The sequence below is a fragment of the Clytia hemisphaerica genome, unplaced genomic scaffold, assembly GCF_902728285.1.
Source record: "Clytia hemisphaerica strain Z4C2 unplaced genomic scaffold, Clytia hemisphaerica genome assembly, whole genome shotgun sequence".
In the NCBI taxonomy this organism is placed as follows: Eukaryota; Metazoa; Cnidaria; class Hydrozoa; order Leptothecata; family Clytiidae; genus Clytia; species Clytia hemisphaerica.
In genome coordinates, this window is record NW_027104019.1 from 259,137 (window position 1) to 285,402 (window position 26,266).

Below are 26,266 nucleotides of genomic sequence, written 5' to 3' on the forward strand. Positions count from 1 at the left end.
AAAATATTTTCATATAGACTAGTATTTAAACTTTAAATATCGACATAAGACTCCTAAGCTAAATGGCGTTCAAAATCAAGCATGCCATATTAGCACGGCTTTATTTTGACCGTAAAGTGCCATACCGTAGGCCTGTACACAACTTACCAAAGCAAACCATGCAAGTGAAATCTTATGTACAGGCTTACGATATCCCACTTCACAGTCTAAAGAAACACTTGCTTAACCTCGCCATTACTTCGTATAAACGCCAAGGCGTATATAAATCTTTTGGTTTTTAGGAGGGGCGTTTATTCGAAGGGGAGGGGGGCGTTTATTGAAAAGCCTTTAGCCAAGGTCACTATCATGAATAGGAACCTTATTTTGCCTTTTCGTTTTTATTCGTGTACAACCATGTCAATTTAGGGATGTTTTGTCAAGTTAGGGAGGCATTTATTCGAAGGGGGCGTTTATATGAAATTCTTTCTCAAAGTAGGGGTGTTTATTCGAGGGCGAGGTGGCGTTTTAAAGAAGAAGGGAGTTTATTCGAAGTAATACGGTACACGAAAAGGCAAAAAAGGATACTCACTTTTTCTTTTACAAGAACATTGTTATAAGAACAGCAAGGCTTAAGAATGCTTAAAAATAAGAATAATTTAAGAACAACATGTAGCTTTGAAGAGCTGTATTTGAATAATATTAATTGAATATATGAAACACAAACAAAGAACAATTCTGGAATAGCCCAAATTGAACAAGAAGAATTTAAAGCGTTGAAAAAAGAGAACAAAATAAGAATAAGAACAAAATAAGAACATTAGCCGTTCGTAACGCTTAAAAGCACTTAAAAAATTGCAAAACACCTACATTGATAAAAAAAACTAAAACTAAATTCTCAGAAGATGATTCTTTTGATATTTGGCATGATAATACCTTTTCTATGATCCCGAAAAATTGATCCAATTATTTCACAGTCGAGTTATTTGATTTTGAAAATTTCTAAACATGAGTGGTTGTTCTAGAAAAACAGTTTAAGATTTCAAAATCAAGTATCTCAGAAATCGACACACGTGATCAGTGAAAAGCATCATTTTTTATTGAAAACTAATAGAAAAAAGTTAATTCTTAGTTTAGTGGCTTAGCTTAGTTTATAACTAGAAAGTGGAACTTATTTCTCGGCCTATGCACTGAAATCCACTCTTTCACTTTTTTTGCAGACTGGATTTTCTGAAAATCAAAAACCTGTTTTTCCATTAAATTTAGGGTGTATTGAAATAGGGTGCAAAAATTGAAAAATCTTCTTCGTCGCCCAACCATGGTTGGCGACATTATTTTCCCAAGAATCCCTTCAATCACTTCAAACGGCTCGACAGGAATGAATAACCAAAATTTACTTTACCAGAAGTTCACAATGTGTTGTAATGATTGGATTTGCTTTGACGTAATCCTTCCACAGCCAGATGGTTTGGGATGATTTCAAGGATATCCGAATGAAACTGGCGATGTACCAAAGCCGTGTAACTAGAGCTTGAAGTCTTTAAGGGAAAGAATAGTCATTTCGTGATTTTTTCTCTAGGGATGTTGGTCTAATAGCGCTCCGCATCGGATGTGTCATAATTATTTAAACTAAAATTTGTACGAGTTCCAATCATTGACTTCCAAGGGCTGACTCAAGACTCCTGGATGGGGAATGAAGCCACTTACTTCCCATCCAGAACGCCCGCGCGTGGTTTTTACTCAAACGCCGGATTGAAAATAAAATCTATCGCTAGATTTCAAAAAATGCAGTCCTCGAAAACATAGGAACCACTAGATACAATTCGCCGCCTGGGAAAGGTAAGTGATTCTACTCTAGTCCTTCGGGCTTTAAACTCAATGGTTCCAATCCTCTCAGTTCATTTCGAAATGATATCGTAAGAAATTAACGTGCAAAAAAGCAACTAACGCAAAGGAGGATGGGATTGCAAGTCGTACAAACAAATAAATTTGTCCAGGTTTCTTACAATTTTTAGATTCACCGCGCTGTGCTATAGAAGAAAATGGAAAGTAAAAATTTGATGACCGAATATTATATTCCAAGGACCACTTAAAATTTCTTGAAATGTATAAAAATTTCTTTTAATTTGAATTTTTATCAATGTCGTTTGAAGATTAAACTCTAAGAATATTTTAATTTTATGTGGGTCTTTTTTCAAAACATATTCAGACGTTACTGATTCTTATCGCTCTGGTATGATTTTGGAACGTTTTGAAGCAACGCAATTAACGTCTTATCCATTTTGGGACTTTTTGAGTGTTTTGAACATTGGATTTTTTGACGTCTTTTTAAACTTTCGAAGCTCTTGCAGTAGCATAAAAATCGAATTTGGGTCAAAGCACTTGAAAGGCTTTTATTTTTCGGGACAAGCTGGAGTTTTTACAAGCTCTTATTTGATTTGGTTGGTCGTTAAGATGTAATAAAAGAATCTTTACTTTTTCTAAAGAACGCGTCATCTCTATCACTTTAAATGACCAATTAGTGAAGTATCTTGTAAAAACTCCAAGGCATCTCTATTTTTCGAAAGTCGTCAAAGTGGAACTCACTAAAGGCCGGTCTCCACTTGCGCGCGCTTTAATCGCACTTTTTCGAGCAAAGTTTCCACGCTATTGGTCAGAAGAAAAATGGAGCGCGCGCTACATTTTTATGACGTAATCTTTTTTCCAAGCAAAAAAGATTGAAGCCAAAAGGTGCGATCGCAGCGCGCGCGAGTGTAGACCGGCCTTAAGAAACGGGATGGAAAGTCCCGGTTTTTGGTGAAATGTTCGCTAAGTGTTTTGGACCATTGCGTTTCAGAAGGATACAAAACCGACTGTCTCAAAGACACGGCGGCTATATTACGAAGGAACTTACGGTTGAGGTTGTATTTGCTATTGAATCAAAAATCATCTGAAGGTCTTCGAAACTCGGTCTTCGAGAAGGCTCTTCTTCCCAACACATCAACATGACAGTGTATCTGAAATTAAAGACGTTATTTTTGATGGTATATTTAATGCAGGTGCACAATTAATGCTGACAAGAATTTTTTTCATTTATGTGCTTTCCCGGCGCAGTCGTTCTTTCTTTTGCTAAAAATGACGTAGAAAATAGTACGTTAAATTATGTCTTTTAAGTTATACTAAGCTCTTTAAAAGAGCGTAAACGAGTGTGACTTCTCACTTGTTGTAACTGTCTATCACTAAGTCAAGTTAAAAGGACTGAACAGTTGAAGCTCTCTCTTGAAAATCACCGTCAACAAGAGACTCTTATATAAACGACGCCCTACCATTCGATAAAAATCCAATATCCCTTGAAAGTATAGTGGGAGGTGGGGCGCCACACCTGATCTTCGTTCTCAGTAACTTGCCTCCTAGATCAGATTAACCAAGCTACTCATTCGCTCAGCTGGCAGTGACCGGGGATCGAACCCACAACCCTTAGATTGTAAGACGAGTACTCTACCGACTGAGCTACCCGGGATGCATACATCAAATCAGGTGAGTTGTACAAGACAGGTGCGTTTTAAAGCCTACAAATAGCTGATTTACTATTTCAATACTATGTAGCCGACCAACCCACTAAGCTTCCATTCAAGAGCAGCCGCCGGCAGATTTTTTTTAAATAACTGTTCTTTTTTTCCAGGAGAGTAAATTTTATGGATAAATCTAGAAGAGACTTTCCTAAAAACACCCAGGTAAAATCCAGGGGTCGCCTTAAAGACATCTGTTCTTAAAATCCAGGAGCACATTTTAAGGAAAAAAACATACAATTTTCCAGCGGACAATCTGTTCAAAAAATCCAGGAGCTACATTGTGAAAAACACAACCAGATGCCAGATTTTTTTTCCAGGCAGCTTCATAATTTTCTTAAAACGTCTCATTTTCTAGGAGCATTTTAACTTCTTAGAGAATAGCTGTTATATTTTTCCAAGAGCATAATACTTCTAGAAGAACAGATATACATTTTCCAGGAGTCCCATTCTTCCCCAGAACAGATGATATAATCCAGGAGAGCCCAGGATACAGAACAGATAGTTTTTTCTAGGAGAAAGGGACCTCAAGAACAGATATTTCATACTTCCTAGCCGGTGGCTGCTCTTGTTCCATTACTGACTTAGCTGTCTACTTCGTATCAGTTTGAATCGTAGAATTTTATATACATTACATATACATAAAATATTTCAATTTCTTGTAAGAAGAACCAACATACTTTTGGAGATGAAGAAATTAATAATGAAAAAAAAATTAAAAAAAAGAATATAAAGTCTTACATTTTTTCCGGTGTCCAATGTGGCTTATGCAGGCGTCGTCCAGATGTCAAGAAACTGGACAACAGTTGAACGGAAATTCCAGTGTAGGGTCGCCCACCTGAAAATCATTAAAATAATATTTTGATCAGACTCGTGCCCATTCCCTTAACTCGATTTTTTATAATTCTAAGACATGTTTTTTTTATAAGAACAAATTTTTGAAACCTTTGGAACTTTTTTTGGCGAGAACTAATTTTGACGAACGGTCGATTCAAAAAAATTTTTTAATTTTGGCGAGAACTAATTATTTAGCGAACCAGGAATTTTTTAAATTTTGGCTAGAACTTATCTTTTTTTTTTTTTTTTTTTTTTTTTTTTTTTTTTTTTTTCTTTATTGAAACATAAACACAGGGTACATTACGAACATATAATACAAAATACTACTAAACATTAATATAGTCCCTCCCTCCGCTAGAAACTTAAGTTATATCGCCAGAGGCAAGGCTATGAAGAAAGGAAAAAGTAAAACAAGGTGTGACGTGGAGAGAGCTATGGTTGTAGTAGACTAAAATAACGCACCACTGAACCTTCCAGATTCATGGATATATTCAACGACAGAAAAAATTATACTTTGATTTAAAATTAAAGTCAAGCTTTCATCACCGTATAATAAAAACCGACAAAAATAAGAAGGGTTCAGTGGGAGGAAAATAATACCTAAGTCTTGTAGTTTGTCGAATAGAGATTGTCTCGCAAGGGAATATATAGAGCAGTGCAGAAAAAAGTGCTGAGTATTTTCAACTGAGTTAGTTCGACAACCACAAAAGGGGTCTAAAGTATCACGAAAACCATGCCTAAATTTGTGCTCGTTCAGATGACTGAACCCTACCCGAAGTCGATTTAGAAAGACTACACCTTGATTGTCAGAAACATCAAAAACACGAGATTGTTTGGGTCTCAAAAATTTTAAAATTGCATTCTTAAAGGTCTTAACAGAAGGTAGATCTCTTATATTCGCGCCCAGAACATTCCACTGTGATATGCAGTAAGGAAAAAAAGTATTACGAAAACGCTCAGTTCGTATATTAAGAGGATAAATAGGATTTCTTGTTCTTATGTTAACTGGCTCTGTAAGCCTTGCTGGCAGATAGTTACGTAAGTAAGACGGAGCTTGGTTATTTATGATTTTTATAGAAAAATATCATTCTTCTGGCAAAGCGTCTGTCAGCAAGGCTTTCAAGGCCAAGTTCAGAGTATATTCTCTCCTGAGACGTTCCACGAAAGCAACCTGTGATAGCTAAGCAGGCATTATATTGAATGGATTCAAGCTTCTGCACAAAAGAGGCATTTCCTGGGCGGTCATATATGATATCACCGTAGTCAAGATGAGGTCTAATGTAAGATTTATAGATGGTAAGAAGAGATCTTCTAGGCACATGTTTGCGAAGTCTGTTAATAAGGCCAATACCTTTATTGGCCTTTTTTATCTTCTCCTCAAGATGGTAATCGAAAGAAAGTTTTGAATCTAAGATAAGACCTAGATGTTTCTGGTGCTCACTGACAGCGATGTTAGTGTTATTGAAGGAGATTACTGGAGCATTAGCAGGAGTGATTCTGCAGGTAAAATAGACTTCCACAGCTTGTTTAGAAGGGTCTGGGTTGAAAGACATCTTCCATTGACGAGCCCACTCACTTATCCTGGCAAGATCTCTGTTTAGTACCCCAAGGCTCAAGAGCTGGTCCATCACAAGGGAGAATAAGGAGGTGTCGTCAGCAAAGATTTTGGGTTTTGACTCAAGGTTTAATGGGAGATCATTAATGTAAATTAAAAAGAATAAAGGACCAAGAATCGAGCCCTGAGGTACCCCAGCATTGATCTTCTTCCACTCAGACGTTTTCCCATTCAACACAACTCTCTGATGCCTATCATCAAGAAAGTTACGTATTAAGGAAAGCAGAGGTCCGGTTACCCCATATGATTTGAGTTTGAAAATCAAGCCATCATGCCAAACCCGGTCGAATGCCTTTGAAATATCTAAAAACACACCCCTGGTATCTAAAGAAGGGTTCACGTCAAACCCTGTAAAAATATCATGCGTTATGGACAACAACTGAGAAATGCAAGAGTCACCCTCCCGAAATCCAGACTGACATGGAGAAAATAGATTATTTGTTTCAAAATATCTGTAAAGTGCATCATAGATACACTTTTCAAATATTTTTCCAAACACTGGAAGAACTTATCTTGGCGAATCAACGATTTTTTTATTTTGGCGAGAACTTATTTTGGCGATTGACAGCGTAAATCTGTTCTATTTTACCTTATTTGAAGCTTTTTTGTGAATCCAAGAAGTTATTTAGGCAAAATACCAAAATTTTTAATTTTTGCGATAACTAATTTTGGCGAACCAGGATTTTTTTTGATTTTGGCGAGAGCTTAATTTGGCGAATGACCTAAAAAATTAATTTTGGGAGCTAAATTTGGCGAATTTCGAGTTTGCTCGCCAATTTCGCCAAAATTAGTTCTCGCCAAAATAAGTTCCCTTAAGGTATCTTCCTAAGAAAATAGGTGTTTTAAGGTCCGCAAAGCCTTATAATGTTCTTAACCTAATATTTTGGCCATCGAAGCCTTGTGTTATTATATATAAAAACAAAGGATAAGGATTGTATCACGTAAATCAGTAAAATCAAAGAATGCAAGTGATGGTTTTTTGATACATTACGAAGGCAGTGAATGAAACTCATCAAATGAGTGGACCATTATCAAATAACACATAACATTAGACTAAGCGCTGTGGTATAGTGGTCATTGACCTTGGTTGCTGCACAGACGACTGAGGTTCGACTTCCACCCGCAGCGGTTCACTTGTCAAGTGAATCAACCTTCACCCGGGTCAACCCATGCCATGTGAGGGGAATTGGGTAGTCACAAGTCAGTTCAAGGTGCTGACGGGGCGCTAATTCAAAGCGTCTATAGTTGCGAAAATGGGCCTCAAAGCCTCCTGAAACTCAACCAAATAGAAGACTAGATGGACGTCCATCTAACATACAATACAAAATCGAAGATTGAATTATGGCTAATGATATCTAAATCCTGCATTTTATACATTTCGCAATATAATGGTCCCTTTGTGTCCGCACCATTAAAGATGTTTTTTTAATACACAAAATATTCAGGTAATGAGTCAATAGAGAAGCTTCATGTTCTTATAAAAAAACGCGTACTTTAAGAAGGAGGGAAGACGGCGCATATTTTTGCCCTCACACTCCGTGGCGTGGGAAAGATAGAAAAGCTCTATTTAGTGTTTCATAAAAGATATCTGTATAAAAACAGTGAAGCTGAACTACCTACCAAGAGTCTCGACTTCCCACATCAATATGGCAAAAGACCAACTGGAAAGAATCAAGATAAAATTCTTAATCCACAATAGAGGCATAAGTAATTTGTGATGTAATGTTTTATACGGAAGCACCCAAAAAGAGACCGGGTGTTTTTGAATTCAAACAATAACACACTAGGCGTTTGCCACTAGTTTTATTGGACTACTTTTGATGCTCCCGTATAAAACATTACGCCATGAACATCATAAATTGAATTAAAATTTCAATAATATCGTACGCATATTTCGTTCGCGTTATAGAAAGTTTGAGTAGTAGTCATTCACCAGACTAAACAGAAAACCTTCCTTTAAAACAACACAATCCAAAACTCAATAACCAGATCTCAGAACGTTTCTCGACACATTCAAAAAGCGGGAAACAGTCCTTAAAACATCGGAACAGCAATGGCTGATCGTGAACTGAGGAGAGAGGGTTATTATTTGTTTCCGACCTAGATCGAATGATGATGATGATAAGTCAATAATGCGATCACTTACACATCACTTTTGACCGTGAACAACCCTTTAGTGATAGACTCGATTGCCATCCACAAAATAGGCATCTCACCCTGTAATCAAGAAATAAAAAATAACCAGGTGGTGGTTTTTAGTAAGCCAACAAATCTCTAGGCTGTACGCATCCCCTCTGATATGTCTTGATATAGAGGCTGCGTATCGTGTGTAAAATTCTCGCCCGACATTTACCCCCGTCTTTGAGTTTTTGAGTTCTAAAAACGTGACGAGCTTGATAAGTAGGTTTTATATGTTAGATCTTTAAATTTCATCAAATATTTTAATGAAACATTTGAATGGCTAGAGGTTAATACAATACTTTGATATCTGAAGCTTTTTAAGAAAATTGGAACAAGTTACCCAAGAACTGGGGTAGCTCTCGGACGGGAGTTTTATACAATATATGTACCAAAATCAGTTCTGGGGATGCCCGCAGTATAACAAATCTCTTAGCTTTCTCATTGATTTTGCGGGATGTGTAGAAGTCTTCTTGGTTCTTTTGTATAGAATCAAGTCCTCCAATTTAGGTTAAACATACGCCTGGGATGTAAGAGTTAAAACGCAGACTAAAAGTGATAAATCTTCTGATCTCATTTATATCTTTTTTCATTAAATCACCCAAAAATACCACAGCAATTAAAAGGCGCCTTTAAAAAAAAGGATGCAGAAATACCCTATTTTAAGAAGTGCTCAAAAATTAAAGGTGGACGAAATTTAATGGGATTGAGGTATAATTTAGTCTCGATGAATATATGGAAACAATAAATATCTCGTGCAGTCACAAAGAAACGTAAATTTGTCGAGAATTCTTGAGTAGTGGAGAGCTTTTTGTTTGTTTTAGAGCTCCTGAGCTGGCAAGCAAGTTGGTCGAGATTCAAACTTACGAACAAACTAACTACAAAATAAAATAATGGATGTAACTGGGAGGTAAGAAGGATGTATTTGTGAAGGTAAAAGATTCTTCATTCTCACAGTGGATCTCATCTGATAGTAATCCTTATTGAGTGATCGCGCCAGACCGAAGTCAGCGATCTTCATGGTAAAGTCACTGGTAACAAGTACGTTGCGCGCTGCAATATCACGGTGTATGATCTGAAAAACAAAGAATCAGTAAATATGGTCAGACCAATTTCCATATTTGTGACTCCCCGACCAAGTAGTAGATAAAAATCGGACAAGTCTCTTTAGACGGTCTTTTAAGGGTCGCCAAATGACTGGTAAACTTTACCAAAAGGCCGCAACGAGCCCAGTTAATTTAGCTGCCACTTCGAAGTGTCCGGTCCCAGATCGGCCTCGATCGACCGGTCGACATCCTTTTTAAACAATTTGTTTAATGTAATAGTTACTAACAAATACTAACGAGTGGCCAAGATCCGTCTGACAAATGGCCCAGACCAGTCTAATACCGTACCAAGACCGGTCCAATTTTCCGGTATTTAAATCGCTTGGGGAGTCACATTTGTTAACTTAATTCGGGCCGTTTAGGTAGATTATAATTAATGTACTGGCAGAGTTGGAAAGACATTCGCCATCAATTAATCAATCATCTCCACGGTCTGGTTTTTCGAAAGTAAAAATCTAGGATGGTCAGTAAAATGAGGTTGAAAATCCAGGGTGGTCAGTAAAACGAGGTCGAAAATCCAAGATGGTCCAAAAGATGAGAAAAAAATCCAAGAGGGTTCGATCGGAAAAATTAAAAAGAAAAGAAATTTCTTTATAAGAAAGTATTTTCAAGGCACTTCCAGAGTCTGTATGACCCTTGTCTCTCGAATCTTTTTTCTTTGAATAAAAAAACCATCATAAGATTTCTGATTGCTACCAAACACCTTTGAAAGATTTCCCTCTTTCATGACGAAAAATCTCTTCCAGCTGACACACACAACGTTGTTTCAACGTTCATCCAACGTTATAGAGACGTTTCGAGCATTAGCTAAACGTTGAAATAACGTTGTGTGCCAGTTGGGCAGATTCTCTTACGGAGCCAAGGCCTCTAGAGTGCATACGTTCCATGCGTGGAGTTATAAGAATCTGCTCGGAGATAAACTCAGCTGGCACACGGCGTTGTTTTAACGTCCATCTAACGTCGTTCATCTAACGTTATATGGACGTTGTGAACATTAAATTGACGTTGAAACAACGTTGTGTACCAGCTGGGCTTCTTACATTTTTAGAAGCCAGGAAGCAAAGACCATCACAGATTTGAGAGTAGATCGTCAACATCTCAGTACGGTCCAGACCAATATCTTTATTTTCTTCAGACGGTCTTTTTGAGCGTAGGTAATCACGAAGATTGCCATTTGAACAATACTCCAAGACGGCGAACAGATTTCCTGAAAATATCGACAAAAGGTTAATCATTCTTATACCAATAATGGGTAGCATGGAAGGAGAGAAGATTTCAAACGAACGTAACTTCTGCCATTCCAGCAGTACTCCATACTTAGAATAGCCTCTTTTGAAAGAAAAAAGAAAAAAGACTAGCCGGAGAGGAAGAAAGGGAGCAAGCGATCTTTTTTTTAATCTCAAAAAATCTTGTTCTGTTTTGAGCTTCGCCATGAGGAGTAGAGTGTAGTCGCGTTTTCAACGATTTGATAAGGTGTCCTCTTTTTTGAACCCCAAATAGTAGGTAAATAACCCACTGGTTCCCGTGAAAACGCCGAAAACACAATCACTTACTGGTGCAGACACCATAAAACGCCAAAACGTTCGGGTGGTCACGCCCATCCACGCGTTTCATGATTTCGATCTCTTTGAAGAAGTTGTTGATGTCACCGTCTGATGCCGACCCTAAAATAAAAATATATATGTATGAATGAAATAGAAGGATAAATGTAATCTCTGTTAACAAGTAGAGCTGAATAGAATCATATATTCTTGTTAACAACGTATGAATGAAAAATCTAAAAAGATTGATAAAAGTGGCCTGACCTACAATCAACATCATAATATTTCTCACGAAATCTTATCGCCACAAACGATTAGGAAACGCTCTGAATTAGTTTGAAAGGGTGGAGTTTTCACTTTGAGTTTTACCGCTAGACTTAAGATCCAAAAGTTCAAGAATGGTCCAATAAGGCTCAGAATATAACCTATCAGAATATAACCTAAGTCTACAAATCCCTCCCAAATTGAAATATTCGATTAACTTTAACAAATATCCAAAAAGTGGATAGAGGAAGTAATTGAAAATCTCAATATGTTTTGACGTAGATTGTACGCTTTCGAGTCCCGCATCTGTGATTTTTATATTCATGACATTCATTGCATAATGTCTTCTATGAAAACGCTTGGTTTTGTTCAATAGTAGCAAATCTTAAATTATATATTTTTCTAGTTTAAATTTGCCATCCACTATATGCAATATGGCGAATTTTGCCGTAGAAAACATTACGTAATGAATGTCAGGAATACAAATATCACATATGCGGGACTCGAAAAATAAATTTTATCATTTTTGTCGAAAAGGAGAAGAAGTGAGTAACAAAATTTTAACTAAAAAGTCAAAACTTAGCAAAAGAGATTGAGATTTACAATCCAAAAAGGTAAAAGCGAGTTAAAGACTTTGCTTTTTCAAATAACTTTTGACTAACCTTTGACCGTCTTTATTGCTACTGTGGTCAAGTTACCATTCAAATCTTCGAGTTGGCCACGGAAAACATCTCCGAAATTACCGGCACCAATAGATTCATGTTTCGTCAATTTCGATGGCTCAATCTGTTGTTGAATATATAAGACATCAAAATCTTCTCTAGTAAAACACTTTTTTATAAGCAACTAGAGATTGCTAAGGCTAGGGGGCTCAAATCTGTCATTTATTTTCGTTATCTGGTAAAGTAAAGCTTTTTAGATAGCCTTTGTATGACAAATGATAGACCTTGACTCACTAAGTATAACATCAGGGTGTGGTCAGAGCAAATTTCAGTGAAGCACATGCATTTCTTGTAAAAATATATTTCATAGCAATGTCCAAGGTGAGAGTTGGTTGTGCTTTCGGAAGTATTTTTTGTGAATCTAAATTCTTATCCTAAGCTGTTTTTTAGCCTGACTCTATTCAAAATACATTAGAATTTCTTCTAGATTTTCAAAACATGATTTGCAAAATAACATACCTCCCAGTTAGAGTCAATATGTTCATCATAAAAAGATTGTCGGATCCGCCGAACGGCGACCGATTCAAAGCTTGCGTCGCTATCTTGACGTACGATGGGCATGATGTCAGAACGACGACGTGGTTTTAGATAACGATGCCGTGATTTGAAATAGACATAGCTCCCTATCGCAACAACGATGAGGATGGGTATTGTGACACCGACCGCAATCTCAATACTATTGTCTTCCCCAGCAGGACTGTCTGTAAGATGTGAGACAAGATATCGATGCATACAATACTAATACAATAACAATGGATTAATTTTCGCGTGAATCGAGAATCTAAAATATTCACTTGGATAAAATTTCGCGAATCGGCCTTTCTTTCAGCCGATTTCTTTCATTTCCCTAGAGGTTTCAGCTAATTTTGAATTTCAAAAATTTTGCGAGCACTGATTTTCACGTAAACGGCCAAAATTCGCGAAATTCGCGAAATTTAATCCACTTAAGGTACACGGCGACTCCTTATATAGGTGAATACCGGATTCCTCTTTATCACATCTGCCTCTTAGCTGACAATAGACAGTAGCGTGGTGGGTCGGCTAACAATGGGGGAGGCAATTCCCGAAAGTTGAGATTCTGGCACCCCCATTTAAATGTAAAATATCTTTGTAAATGTTACGCGAGCGAAGTGAGCACGAAGATTTTTGGGTATTGTTTTTTTCCTTTTTGGGCGAAAAATTCTAATTCTAAGGTGTAAAAAGCAAAGGGCACTGAAAATAGTAAAAAGGCGCCTCTTTCACCCACCGCCCCAAATTAAAACAGCCGCCAAGGTTTTGATTATCAAGGATTGGGAAACTGTCACCAGGGTTATATAAAGCTCAGTGGTGACGCGATTCTTGGGAGAGAATTTCAAATCTACAGTCAACTCTCTCTAATTCGAACCTCTATTATTTAAATCTTTCTGTAATTCGAACTAACATATTGGTTCCCTTTGCTGAAAAGCGTTCTTAAATTACTCTCTTTAATTTAAATCTTTCTCTAAATCGAATAAAATTTGTGGTCTTTTTGGAGATCGAATAAGAGAGAGTCAATTGTGTTTTAAAGTTACAAAAATAAAAAAACAGGCACCTTGAACGATGGTGAAGTTGAAGACATCGTAAGAATATTGTGTTGAAACCATCAACATGTAATCGCCGAAAGAATGTTTTGTAATGTTCTTCATAACCATTTTCACTTTCTTCGATGTACCTCTGTTATTGATACTCCCGACCTGAACCAAAAAGAGAGAGAGGGTTTTTGTTTCACATATACCAGGTGTGTCAAAAAAACGGGCCTAAAATTGAAATTTTGACGTAACTCTTTGTACTTATGCTAGGCGCCTGTGTCAGAGACTTCTTTCACTGATATTGAAATAAACAAGCAACATGCTGAATGGACCTACCTAATGATTAACATCAGATGAAAATAATAAAAAAGTGACAATAATTGTACAAAAATTCAGAATGGAAAAATAAAGCTTGTGTGTTGAATAATGTAAAATGGTAAAAAGGAATTTCCCCAAATACGAAAATCACTTGAACCATTCAGGCCCAAAAAACCTTTTAAGCTGTTTTTGCCCAAATTTGCCCAAAATAATTTTCCATAAAAATCTGGCTTCGTCACATTTTGGGCATTGCCATTTTGCATCATTGTGCAAAAAATCAGAATAAAATCATGAGTCAACATTGAGAAAAGCTATATTTTCTTATTTGGTTAAAGGGAATTTCCCCAAAATACTAAAATCCGTCTTTTAAGGCGAATAAGAATTTCCCGGGAAAAACCACATCAGCCATTCTTTAGAGAATCTTGCCCTCCATCTTTGTACAAAAAATCAGAAAAAAGTAATAACAGGATTTTGCACAAAGTCCAAAAAACCCTATTTTAGGCAGTTTTTGGCCCAAATTTGCCCAAATATATTTTTTTTTCGAAAATCTGGCTCCGTCACATTTTAGGCATTACCATTTTGCATCATTGTGCAACCATTTTGCATCATTGTGCAAAAAATCAGAAAAAAATAATGAGTCAACTTTGAGAAAGCTATATTTTCTTATTTGGTTAAAGGGAATTTCCCCAAAATACGAAAATCCGTTTTTTAAGGCGAAAAAGAATTTTCCGGGAAAACCACTTCAGCCATTCTTTAGAGAATCTTGCCCTCCATCTTTGAACAAAAAATCAGAAAAAATTAATGACAGGATTTTGCACAAAGTCCAAAAAACCCAATTTTTAGGCAGTTTTTGGCCCAAATTTGCCCAAATATATTTTTTTTCGAAAATCGGGCTCCGACACATTTTAGGCATTGCCATTTTGCATCATTGTGCAAAAAATCAGAAAAAAATAGTGAGTCAACATTGTTAAAAGCTATATTTTCTTATTTGGTTAAAGGGAATTTTCCCCAAAATACGAAAATCCGTTTTTTAAGGCAAAAAAGAATTTTCCGGGAAAAACAACTTCAGTCATTCTTTAGAGAATCTTGCCCTCCATCTTTGTACAAAAAATCAGAAAAAATTAATGAGAGGATTTTGCACAAAGTCAAAAAAAAGCTATTTTTAGGCAGTTTTTGGCCCAAATTTGCCCAAATATATATTTTTTCAAAAATCGGGCTCCGACACATTTTAGCCATTGCCATTTTGCATCATTGTGCAAAAAATCAGAAAAAAATAATGAGTCAACATTGAGAAAAGCTATATTTTCTTATTTGGTTAAAGGGAATTTCCCCAAAATACGAAAATCCGTCTTTTAAGGCGAATAAGAATTTTCCGGGAAAAACCACTTCAGCCATTCTTTAGAGAATCTTGCCCTCCATCTTTGTACAAAAAATCAGGAAAAAGTAATGAGAGGATTTTGCACAAAGTCCAAAAAACCCTATTTTTAGGTAGTCTTTGGCCCAAATTTGCCCAAATAAATTTTTTCTCAAAAATCAGGCTCCGTCACGTTCTGGGCATTGCCATTTTGCATCATTGTGCAAAAAATCAGAAAAAACTAATGAGCCAATCCTGAGAAAAGCTGGTAACAGACGAACGAACGAACGAACGAACGAACGAACGAACGAACGAACGAACGAACGAACGAACGAACGAACGAACGAACGAACGAACGAACGAACGAACGAACGAACGAACGACGAACGAACGAACGAACGAACGAACGAACGAACGAACGAACGAACGAACGAACGAACGAACGAACGAACGAACGAACGAACGAACGAACGAACGAACGAACGAACGAACGAACGAACGAACGAACGAACGAACGAACGAACGAACGAACGAACGAACGAACGAACGAACGAACGAACGAACGAACGAACGAACGAACGAACGAACGAACGAACGAACGAACGAACGAACGAACGAACGAACGAACGAACGAACGAACGAACGAACGAACGAACGAACGAACGAACGAACGAACGAACGAACGAACGAACGAACGAACGAACGAACGAACGAACGAACGAAACGAACGAACGAACGAACGAACGAACGAACGAACGAACGAACGAACGAACGAACGAACGAACGAACGAACGAACGAACGAACGAACGAACGAACGAACGAACGAACGAACGGACATGGGTTAATTTATAGGACCTCCACCGGGGCACCCGGAGGTAGGTCCAAAAAACAAATTCAGTGAATAGATATCAAGGATGAAGCCATTTCTAAAAGCATACCGTGGCGAATCTAATAATAGACATAGATTTTTCTGTTTGACCAAAATTCAATCTTATTCCCCTTTGCGTTTATTACGCTTGTACGCAAATTACACTCAATTACAAAGAGAAAAGTTTCACGACTTTTGAATTAGGACGAATAGGATTGTGGGATTGAATTTCAGTCAAATGAGAGAAGCAATAATCATGACTAATCACTCGGCATACATTCATTCACCATCTGGATAAGGCTATCACTATGTCTCACTAACATGCTGCCGATTGGTAGTGTGAAAGTTTCGATCAATTTAAGATAAGTAAAGCTCAAATTGCAGATGTAGAAACTCGGCATACAATAATCATGACGTTTGCATAACGAAGCGCTATTCGCGTAACACAGTAATATAGGTGTTATACGATAATACGATAATTGTTATGGAATAATATTCATTTGTATGAATAATGTCATGTCATTCAGTTTGTCTTTATTTCATGCCCCACTCTCTTTTAAAGTTAGTACGCACTGAGGTTTTAATGAAACAATAGAGAGTATTGAAACCAGTGGCGTGTTGGGTCGACCAAATCGGGGCCGACGGAGGAAGCAGTTTGTTGGGATTTTGATTTCGACTTTTATCAATCAAGAAAAAGTGAAGCGTTAAGATTCGTGCCGCTATTTTAATGTGTTTTCGTGCGGCAAAATCTGGCGATGGATTTTTATTTTCAATCTAGCGTTTGTGTGAAAGTCACGCGCGTCATGCGTTTCGAATGGGAAATAAGAGGTTTCATTTCCCCCTCCACAAGTTTCAACTATAGGCCCTTCAGAGCTTTAAACTCAATGCTATGAACATACCATATATTTGACGAACCGATTCATATTTTCCATGACAACTCCTTGGTCATCCACGAAATTTGGTGTTCCATGTACATCAGAAGGTAGATGATTATCCTCTAGGTCGATGATTGACGAAGCGTTCCATGCAAGTTCTATACATTGAGGAGTAGGTTAATTTAAAATATTGACATGATATTACCATCATGAATAAGAACATTTTTAGCGGGTTGAAAACTAAAAAAGTCACAAAAATACAAAGCCTTTAAAGATCATGGATGTTCTTATAAAAAATTTGTGAATACCTGAAGCTTTTTGATGCGTGGTCGAGACAAGTTTAAAAAGTTCCAATCGAAAATTTGTTGTTAAATCAAAATCACTGAATGTTGTCTCCATGACTAATTCTTCGCCTATGGTTGCTGAGATCAACTTGATGCCGGGCGCCCGCCCATCCAAATGGGTGAATGTAATATGAGGTCCTAAAAAAGAGAGAAAGTAGTAATAATAAAGTTACAAATCCAGTGAAATAAATAGAATCATGAAGTACTCAAGAAAACTTGGGGCGAAATATAGAAAAAAAGAACTAACTTATAATTCCAATTAAAAGTCAGGTCAGCGACCGTAGTGCAGTGGTAGAGCATCCGCCTACGGTGCGCAAGGTTGTGGGTTCAACCCCCAGCCGGTTCATACCAAAGACTCCCAAAATGGTACTTGATGCCTCTCTGCTTGATGCTCAGCAATTAAGAGAAGGATCAAGATTAAGTGGATCAATCCAAGGAGAACGAGTGGCGCACTCCCTTACATTCGGGTAGACAGCTATCGAAAGAGGACGCAGACTTACTTACTTAGGTCTTTATTTCTCGATAGCCACAAATCTTACAAAAGCTTACTTGATGAAGAGCGTGCATGAGAAAGCCATCAAATATGGTCCCGATACCAGTAGCGTTCTCAGGGGTGTCGGAAAGTCTGTGTAGGAGAGCAGATTTCGATGACAAAGTAACTATCTATTCATATCATTAAAATTACTTGTCAACAAATTGCGCTATCCTACACAAATTTTCACTCCTGAGAGCGAGATACTGGATAATGGTTAAGATTAAACTAGTTGACTCTCTCTAATTCGATCTTCTTCAAGAGACCAGGAATTCTTCGAATTATAGAAAGATTCGAATTATAGAAAGTATTTTATACTAATTTCTAGCTAAGAAATTACGAACCAGGCCAACGGAATGTAGATTGCCGTGAGATGGAACCATATTTGTTTTTGAGCACACATTTGTAGATACCAGAATCAGTATAATGAGCATTATTGATGGTCAATCTTTGATGATCGTCATCAAGGAAGAAGTACTGGTAACCAGTTCTGTATTTACGACGAATGTCTACACCATCATGGTACCTACGTGGAAAGATTGAAGGTGAATTCAATTACAGGATGTAGTATAGAAAAGTAGAACAAAATTTATGCAACTAATATATAATTTATGCATCTTATATATAATTTATGCAACCAAAATATATTTTATGCAACCACCTTATTACACGAATATTACTAGTTATTTTATTAACACGAATTGAAAAATTTCGTGTAATTAAAAAACCCCTTAATTAAAACCAGCCGTGGTGTCTTTGAAAAAGCAATAAAATATGTGTTAATTTTTAGCGTGTTAATTTTTTTCGTGTTAATTTCAAGGCCGCTGAATACTTGCCTAGTAATATTCGTGTAATAAGGTAAACTATAAAAACGAACAAAGCTTCCACGCTATTGGTCAAAAGAAAAATGAAGCAACTCCATTGGCGCGATCTGACGTAACTGTTGAAAAAAGTTGAAATGTTTTCATCCTTTTTTTCAAGCGCGCGCTACATTATCATGAGGTGTAATCTTTCTTCCAAGCAAAAAAGGATTGAAGCCAAAAGGTGCAATCGCAGCGCACGCAAGTGGAGACCAGCCTTTAGAGCAGAGGATCGCCCTAACAGTTGAGATTATTTGTTATAAGATGAGGGCATGGTGATTTCGTTGTTTGACTTTTAGAGGCTCTTGTGGCCTCAGTTTAAATACATTTAAATGGTATACCAATAGACAGAGAATTTCAAATTCCAAAAAATGCTTCAGTCAATAAGAACAGTTTTTGAGGTGTTTTGTAATTTTCATTAAGCGCTGTTAAATTTATTTTGTAAGAAGGTTATATCAATGTATCATTATGTTCAGTAATTAGAAAAAAATCAAAAAGATTTTGAATGAATCGAAAACGGTTTCACTCCACTTCGAAAAATGCGATGCGAAGCTGTAACGTCTAAGTAATTAAGTAGTAAGTTAGTAATGAATTTGTTTGTCTTTATAAGTGAGACAAGCGATCACATTCATAGACATAAAGCTAAACTAAGGAGGTGGCCGCACGATACTATTACAAGAAAAAATAGTTTCTAAGATCTTACTAGGATACATTGAAAATAAATTTGTTAATAAGTCTGACCATGGTCTGAAGTGAGGGCTTACCATGTTATGTTGACTGGTCGTTTACCAAAAGCACGACAATCCATTGTATGTCCTTCCAGACCCAAGTCAAAGATAGGTCTTTCTCTGACCTTCACAAACTTAGGCTTGGTGTCTGTAAATAGATAGGGAGGTTATAATCAGATTTTAAAGATGGTTATATGGGTAATAATTTTTTCTTTTTTTGCTATTGCAAAATATTCACAGTTAAAAGATATTAAGAAAAGCCAAACTATTACACAGAATTTTGATTCCAAGTATAAAGGGTGCGTGTGAAGGCAAAATGTGAAGCTTACATAGATGGCAATAGACGATATCGCGTTTAGATAAATGCAATGCATTCTGGTTTCTCGGGGACCCTCAAAGGAATTATAATCTATTCCAGATCATTATATAATCGACATTATAATTCATTTGAGAGTCCCCGAGAAAGCAGAATGCATTGCATTTATCTAAACGCGATATCGTCTATTGAGATTGGCTGAATTTTCGCACGATTTAATCTAAAGTCTTCGCGAATCTATGCCATTTTCGCGAAATCACGTAAGCAAGATCGCTGACTGGTAAAATTGAATCCACGCGAAATTTTCGAAGACAGATTTTCAGCGTAAAGTACACGCACTGTTAATATACTTTATTCGACGTCTAAAGGGTCATCTTAAACGAAGATTTGCCTGATTTTCAAAATCAAATCCACGCGATATTTTTCATAAGGCTGTTTTGCTAAAAATAAATCTCTTATTTTTCGGTTTGCAAAATTAATTCTCGTGAAAGTTTTCCGATAAAAGTATAAAACAATTTGGAACCTGCTAGATTTGTAAGCTCTATTTTCACACAAATTTACCCTTCTTATTTCACCAAAATGAAGTAAAACCAACCCTCAGCGAAAAAGATATTTTTTAATGAAAATTGTTCACTAAAAAAGAAAAACTTACACTGTCCTTCTACGATTAACGTATAGTTCATTGTGCTGGTACCGAAGTCGTTTGTCACTACGCATTCGACTTTGTTTAACCCATCATATTCATATGGGATTTTCTGGATCCTCAAATAGTTGAACTTGACAACCTGGTGATGTGATAGAAAAAGAAATATTCTTCGATCAACCTTCAGATCAAGAGAAATAAACTCGGTTTTTTACGGTTCAGAGTCACTTTCATTTTTAAGGCCAAAAGTTTGGGAATTAATTCCGGATGAGTATAGAGATACAGTTGATCTTAGTATTTTTTAGGAAAAGAATAAGCAGTGGAGGCCTACATCACGCCCGTGCAGAAACTACCGGACCTATATTGACGGTGTCGGCTTTTTGTAATCACCTTACAAATTGTAAAGTAGCGTTGACTTTTTTTAGCCTTTGTTGCTACCTGTTCGTCAACTTGAAATAAACTATTACATACATCAAACATTGCGAGTAAGAAAGCCTGTGACGGAAAACGAAGGCGGCCCGATGGTTATCTACCCGAAGGTTGGGGTTTAGGCAATACTATTTCTCCCTGGATTTCTCAAATAACCCATACCGTATTTCAACTAGAGAGACAACAGGTACTATTTGTAATTTTTGGTATGACCTAGTCGAAGATCGAACCGATAACCTTGCCCACCGCAGCCGGACACTTTAAACTGCGGTCGTAAGATACATGCAGGTATTTGAAGAACAAGTAGAACACAGGCTCTACTACTAGTCTTACTCTACACACAGAATTGTCCAAAGAGACGTTTCATGCAGTTATGACATCATTTATATCAATAAAAAGAAGAGCTTTAAACGGCCCATTCTCTGTAATACCAAGTTAATGTATGTGTGTTTTTATGCGACGGAGACGGGAAGGTTCCAATTGTTCTAGATCCTGACCAACTGGGGACGACGGTAAATCAGCACTTTTAACGTCCTTGATTTAGCAGGGCAGAAGTGCGGGTTATTCCAAATCGCTTTAGTCGCTTTACCGTCCTCAAAAGCGCAAATACATAAACTCGATAATAGGTAAAAGGTCGACAGAACATAGTTTCATATTTTTGCTTGAAAATGATTAAAGGAAGTCATTGCATTGACGTAAAAAGAAGGCATTCAATTGACTGTTTGACAGTCGACTTTCTTCCAACTTTCATCAAAAAATAAAGGAAGGCCGTCAAAAAATTCGAACTTTTTTAAACGCATCGAGTAAAGTTTCTAAAGGGTTTTTTGGGGGAAACATTTTTGTTCATCCGTGTCAAGGGCAATTCATATTCATATTCAGTGGCGTATTTAGGAATTTTGCCAAGTAGGTCAAAAATTTTGAAGCCGAGTGGTTCAAGTCTGGTTCTTGGAAAGGCTATATTCCTTGCATGTCGCGTTTATCATTTTTCGTTTAATCGCTATCTGAGTTATTTATGCAAGATTCCACTTTTGTTTAGACGTAGTTTGTATCGCACTCGTTCTTCGCAAGTTATGAAAATTGAAAATTTTTTTACTTAACGAATACCCCTGTCTCACGTTTTGACTACCTTTTTACGCTAATTAACCGCTTGTGGTGAAAAAATAGATACTGATGTGGAGCAAGTGTCCGTTTCCACAAAACAAGAAATATAGATGAGTTATAGTTGAGTTTATAGGCCTTTCTATCCCTAAAATTATTTTTTATGTTTTGAATTGAATGGGAGCTAATTAAATGGTGTCAAATCATTCTAAGATATTCATTTCCGCTCACAACAACAACCAAAAGCAGGTAAAAAACAAAGTTTTAAAAGACTTTGAAAAATGCTTAATTTTTGCTAAAAAATAAATATTATTAGTTCAACTTAAAGCAGTGAAAACTGCTGCTGATGCATAATACCCTGACTATCAATTCTTAGCAATCGATCCACAAGAATTAAAGCTATAAAATCACAGTTAAGACGTGAAAGTCACTTGGAATTTCAAAATTTCAGATCAAACTCAAAAGTTAACTGGGTCGCTTCAGCAAATTTCAGCTCTGGAAACTGAGCTTCTCTCAATAAAATCTGTGAAAGAGATAAGCTAGGAAAAGTGAATTGAGTATTGTTTTTTAATAAACTCGACAGAGAAGCTGTACGTAGTCTCATAGCTCTTACCCCGATTTTTTCAGAAATTTTTCTAGGTCGTTTCAGCCATTTCTAGCTATGTCTCTCGGCTTCATATTATCTCTAAATGAAAGGCGGCCAGAAATATAAGCAGTCATTGAAGGTCATTACACGTGAATGTTTAGAGAAGTTGAGCTCGGTAATAATATGATCCCGATTTGCTAGGGTGAAAGAGGTCAAAAAGGGTGTTGCTAAGTCACTCAAGCGGGGCGATATGGGTCGGGCGGTATTAGATAGGTTTTCGGATTATCAAAATAAAAGCCTCTAAATAGCGAAAGGTTCACTCGCAAAACACCAGGGAGGTAAAACTGCGGAGATAATGTTAGTCTATGTTTTAACTGCCGCACGCATAAAATTGATAAAGTTGATACGCAAGACATGGCATCCGAAGGAGACTAAAAGGAATAAGAAAGCCTGTTTCACAATTTTTCATATTTTTCAATTTCTCGGAACTATGTCACTTGACCTACTTGACCTACCCTAAATACGCCTCTGTTCATATTCATGATATGCACCACTGCAATGACTTTACGAAATTATGCAACTTTCCTGTTTTTGTTCCACCCAATACGTCACTTTTTCTATTGTTTAAGTGACGTATTGAGTGGAAAATTTTAAAAGTTCTCAGAAGACTCTCCAGTGGTGCATATCATGAATACAGCTTTGCCTACATTTTGCATACTCACATTATTCATGATATGCACCATTGGAGAGTCTTCTGAGAACTTTTAAAATTTTCCACCCAATATGCGTCACTTAAACAATAGAAAAAGTGACGTATCGGGTGGAAGATCTTAAAAAGTTCTCAGAAGACTCTCCAGTGGTGCATATCATAAATAGTCATTATGAGAAACCCCGGTCTAGTATTGTATTGTTTTAACTTTATTGTCAAATTGTCCTTGTTGTATATTAAAAGGTGAGTTGCCATAGTAAGCATACTTTTTGATCAAGTGACTATTTTCGACTCATGGGATTGGTTTATTTTCTAATCACATGATCAAAACCTATGCAAAACAAATCCATTTAAGGTACGCTAAGCTTTAATTGTTAATAAAAGAAATTGACGAAAGCCTTTCAGGCGAGGTTTTTTTTATAATGACAAAAATGACACATCACCTTTAAGATCCAAGAGTGGGGTGATTCAAAACTTGTTCCTAGAAATCAATCACTTTTTAGCTGACATTGATTTTTTTAACGTAATTGCTCCGGCCTAGGAGCCTTTAATTGCTCCGGCCTAGGAGCCTTAAATTCTCTCTCGTCCGACGGTCAAGACATTTTTTTTTTGTTTATCTAATCCGATGATCTTTTCCGATTTAATAAAAACGGATTATCTGGATTCGGATAATATTGTGATTTTACACTGACCTTTATATACCCTGGATCAAGCTGGCAGATATTGCTTGGTCCAGGGTTATATAAAGGTCAATGAATTTTCGCTGCCGAAAGTGGGCTAGCTGACTGTGGTGTAGCGAATGGGCAAATCTCAGTGAAAAATTGATCATTTTCTTCATTATTCATGATGTTCTGGACATGATTTATGAGAAGTTTAATGCATACTGGTTCTCTAACAATGTGGAAAGACTTTGGAGAAATTTTGGCAATGAATCGTCAGCTGATCGAGTGCTTAAATCTTACATATGGCTAACTTCTCTTCTAGACGCACAAAACCATAAAACTCTGTAAACTTGGAAATGAAACTTTCAAACACACAGCCATTGGAATTCAAAAGAGAATACTAAAATTACAACATTACAGTGCAAATTTGAAAACGATCTGAGTAATTTTTATGGTGTTGTGTGTATGGCTGAAAATGATCCTGTTTTGTATTCATCATTGTTGACTGGCGACAATTCCTTTTGATTTTTCAAATCCGACACAGATTTTTTACAAACATATCACTATGAGAATTCAATAAAGGATACTAAAACACAATTCCTGTGTAAATTTAAACAAGACTGGAGAAATTTTCACAGTGTTATGGCTGAAAATGATCGTTTATTTTGGACTTTGTCGTAATTTCATCGCTGCTGGCGACCGTTCCTTTTGATTTTTCAAACCCGACACAGATTTTTTACAAACATATCATTATGAGAATTCAATAAAGGATACTGAAACACAATTCCTGTGTAAATTTGATCGTTTATTTTGGACTTTGTCTTAATTTCATCGCTGCTGGCGACCGTTCCTTTTGATTTTTCAAACCCGACACAGATTTTTTGCAAACATATCACTATGAGAATTCAGTAAAGGATACTAAAACACAATTCCTGTGTAAATTTTAACAAGATCGGAGAAATTTTCACAGTGTTATAACTGAAAATGATATTTTTTGGACTTTGTCGTAATTTCATTGGCTGGGGTGACCGTTCCTTTTGAAGATTTTTAAACCCGAAACAGGTTTTTTCCAAATATACCACTATTTATTATATACACACTATTGTACCATTTTATTTGGTTTATCCTACTCTCCTCCAAGTATTATCCAAACAGAAAAAATAATGCTTAGCTAAAAGCCGTGGCCTCTAATTTAGGCTATTTTTCTCCCCAAAATTTTATCCAGACAATCAAATCAACGGCACATCATGGCTTGGCTATTGGCAAGTTTAGAAAAAATAAATTTATAAGAGCTTGGAAATATTGACTCCTAAATGTTTATCTCCTTTAGCTCCAATTTTGAACTTTTTGGTCGAGGATGAGTGGGCGGGGGAGGGGGGTGGGGTTGGTTCTTTAGGCAAGAAAGTGCATGTGTAATCACTTAGAAGAGCTAAACTTTCAGCTGGTTTATTCATATTCGTTAAGATTATTTCTCATACTCGCTCTGCAATAGAATTATTACTTTGCTTTCTGATCTGTTCTGATTAGTAGTTTGTGGGAAACGTTCTAACACAACTAACTCAACAAACTCATCTTTCACATCTTTTAATCTCTTAAGCCGGAGCTTCCAGCGCAGCTGGTTTATTCTCTCTTCCGACAGCGACGTTCAAGGTCAAGACATTTTTTTTTGTTTATCTAATCCGATGATCTATTCCGATTTAATAAAAACGGATTATCTGGATTTCGATGGCTGCGGAAAGATCTAGTTTCAATCACCAATTCCGCCCTTCTCCTCTTTTTCTCTATTTCCTATTTCTAACTCTGTTTTTCTGCTTTCTGGACTTAGTTTTTTCTGAATTTGACTATTTGAAGCTATTTTGCTAATTCTGAAACTATACTCCCACACCTCGGTTCGAACCACCAAATGCAAGCAACCTTGGTTTCCAAACCCGACGCCCTACCACTTGCACTATCGTCTCATAGCAAAATCACGCAATTCATAACATATTACACCGAACTGGCAAAAGACGGGGGTAATGTAATTATAATATGGGTAAAAGTACCCCTTTTTTAAACCTGACTGAAATTCGAGCCATTACTAGCAACCCTGCGGGGCCCAAGGCGCCGAGTATGCACCCGGCACAGTGACAAGCCGTTACTAGCAACCCTGACCCTAACTAACTGACAATAATCGAATCCTGACCATTGAGTTTCAAGCCCGAAGGGCTAGAGGTCAATCTCTAACCTTTCTCAGGCAAGAAAAATTGAAGCCTTAAAATATGCGCCGTATTTTTGATGACGGATTGAATCTAGCAATTCCTTTGTTTTTGAGTGATATATTTTTTGAAACTAAGCGGTAAATTTTAGTTTCAATCTGTCATTTGTGTAAAAACCAGGCGGGTCGCTCAAGGCCGCGCAACTTTGGTAGGATTTGTTGGCTTCAAATCCTACCAAAGAGATTGACCTCTAGCCCTTCGGGCTTGAAACTCAATGATCCTGACCCCCGGAAAATTACCACGGAGTAGAAAGAACGAAAAAAATTGAAGGGGCGGAATTGCTGATTGAGACTAGGTCTCACCGATGGCTGCCGAAAATGGGCTTGCTGCAAATCTCAGTGAAAGATATCATTT

The 26,266-nt window shown here is 36.9% G+C and overlaps 1 protein-coding gene across 1 annotated transcript in view; it reads right to left on the minus strand.

The window, feature by feature from the left end:
• Positions 1-1,108: 1,108 nt before the first annotated feature.
• Positions 1,109-26,266, minus strand: part of LOC136811415 (fibroblast growth factor receptor-like) — a 41,928-nt gene continuing 16,770 nt past the window's right edge. Inside the window, exons 5-20 of the mRNA XM_067068019.1 lie at positions 20,183-20,315; positions 19,251-19,362; positions 17,971-18,152; positions 17,059-17,232; positions 16,775-16,908; positions 13,358-13,499; positions 12,247-12,488; positions 11,728-11,851; positions 10,814-10,924; positions 10,301-10,467; positions 9,110-9,229; positions 8,123-8,193; positions 7,597-7,637; positions 4,266-4,362; positions 2,870-2,972; positions 1,109-1,514 (exon numbers count right to left, since the gene is read on the minus strand). Of these exons, the coding sequence (XP_066924120.1) occupies positions 1,386-1,514; positions 2,870-2,972; positions 4,266-4,362; positions 7,597-7,637; positions 8,123-8,193; positions 9,110-9,229; positions 10,301-10,467; positions 10,814-10,924; positions 11,728-11,851; positions 12,247-12,488; positions 13,358-13,499; positions 16,775-16,908; positions 17,059-17,232; positions 17,971-18,152; positions 19,251-19,362; positions 20,183-20,213 (1,980 nt within the window). The 5' untranslated portion in view covers positions 20,214-20,315 and the 3' untranslated portion in view covers positions 1,109-1,385. The remainder of the gene's footprint in view (positions 1,515-2,869; positions 2,973-4,265; positions 4,363-7,596; positions 7,638-8,122; positions 8,194-9,109; positions 9,230-10,300; positions 10,468-10,813; positions 10,925-11,727; positions 11,852-12,246; positions 12,489-13,357; positions 13,500-16,774; positions 16,909-17,058; positions 17,233-17,970; positions 18,153-19,250; positions 19,363-20,182; positions 20,316-26,266) is intronic.